The 1,600-nt window shown below is 61.1% G+C and overlaps 1 protein-coding gene across 1 annotated transcript in view; it reads right to left on the reverse strand.

Annotated features, from left to right (window-relative positions):
* Positions 1–1,109: 1,109 nt before the first annotated feature.
* The window catches only part of ZNF710 (zinc finger protein 710), a 5,035-nt gene continuing 4,544 nt past the window's right edge, over positions 1,110–1,600 (reverse strand). The window contains exon 5 of the mRNA XM_009321501.1: positions 1,110–1,282. Coding sequence (XP_009319776.1) covers positions 1,110–1,282 — 173 coding nt within the window. The remainder of the gene's footprint in view (positions 1,283–1,600) is intronic.

Below are 1,600 nucleotides of genomic sequence, written 5' to 3' on the forward strand. Positions count from 1 at the left end.
CTCTGGTCCTCAGCCCCCCCCAAGCACCATTGCAGCCCCCACCACTCCCCACGCACAGACCACACACGTTACACAGGTTTACAAAGCACATTGGTTGAAGGAAACTGAACTCAGTGAAAAGATAAATCCAACCACGCGGCACATCTGAAAAAAATAAATTACTTTCAAAATACCATCATTTGCTCAAGTTGAACAGGGTTTGCCTTCCTTTAAATACACTGCTCGCTACAGCTGCTCTACCCAGAACTGCTGCTTCCTCTGAGCTTTGCCATTAGTTTGTAAGAAAATATTCTGTTTTGTATGTGCCCCGTGGCCTGGCGCAGGTTGCCGCAGCTTTGCCCATGCCAGCTTGCAGCCGGTGCCAGAGCAAGCAGGACAGCTCTCGCCTGTCTGGGAGACGGGGAAGAGCAAGAAATGCAAACCCACCTCCTCCCGTGGGCAGAGGGGCTTCTGCCCCACGGGGCGCTCGGGGGGGAGCAGGGGGCTGACTGGGCTGCAGCCCCAGCACTGCTGTGCGGGAGGACCCAGGAGGTAGAATAATTAGTAATGCTCATCATCTTCTGGGATGTGCCTTCCCCTGCCTGCAGCTTCAAGTATGCCGGACGCTGGAGTACAGGCAAGGGTGAAGACAGAGGCAAGGTCCTGGCTTGCCACCGCGCAGTGGGGCAGGCAGGCAGGCAGGAGCAGAGCGAAGGGAGGTCAGCGCCGGGCAGGAGAGCTGCAGGCAGCCGGTGCACAGCTCAGTGCCCCCTCTCTGGGGGTGGTGGGGAAGGAGGGAAGGACCCCAGCGATGGTGAGAGCTCCACCGAGGCTCTGCAAGGGTCTGGCAGCAGCTTGGAGCTAAGCCCTCGCTGCACCAGCTCAGCGTGCCCATGGCAGGCAGCAACCGCTGCCCTGTGCCACCTCCAGCTTCTGCTCCTGCCTTAGCCCCGGCAAAGGTATTTGGACATCCCTGTTTTCTCCTTCACCAAGCTCAGCTGGAGCCCCCCCTCTCCAGGGGCAGTGGTGCAGGTCTGGCTGGGTGCCGCAGCCCGCTGGCAGCAGCTCCTCTTACCACGCAAAGTCCATGCGGGCCCCCAGCAACCTCCTCCAGCCTCCTCCAGCCTCAGCTACAACATGTTGTAGTACGCCATCTCCTTCATGGCCTGCTCGGTCAGGGCGTGCTCGTCCGGAGGGTTGCCTACCCCCCTGTAGCCGTAAGAGTTCTCCTCCTCGAAGTCGTCCATCTCCTGCTGCCCGTCCAGCTCGGCGTGGTCGGCCCCGGCCAGGTCCATCATGGGATCTAGGATTCAGCACAGGGACACCCAATGACGGACCTGCATGAAGGTCCAGGGACAACAGCACCCCTCCTCCCTGGGCAGCTTGGGTTTAGAGCCCAAAGCTCCCCAGAGCTACAGCTCTGCTTGAGCCAGGCCACTTGTGGGGGGCTCTCAGCTCAGAAGATCCCCAGCCATGCACCGCAGCAGGGATGGGTTGCCGGCAGAGTGCTGCCTGAGCAGAGAGCTGGCATGCATGTGCTTGCCCCCGACCGGCGCCTGTGCCACACGCACAGGGGTCTGCAGCACCCGTCCCAACGTGGGGGCCGGGGGAGGCGAGGAGA

Source organism: Pygoscelis adeliae, unplaced genomic scaffold, assembly GCF_000699105.1.
Source record: "Pygoscelis adeliae isolate BGI_AS28 unplaced genomic scaffold, ASM69910v1 Scaffold13, whole genome shotgun sequence".
Classification (NCBI taxonomy): domain Eukaryota; kingdom Metazoa; phylum Chordata; class Aves; order Sphenisciformes; family Spheniscidae; genus Pygoscelis; species Pygoscelis adeliae.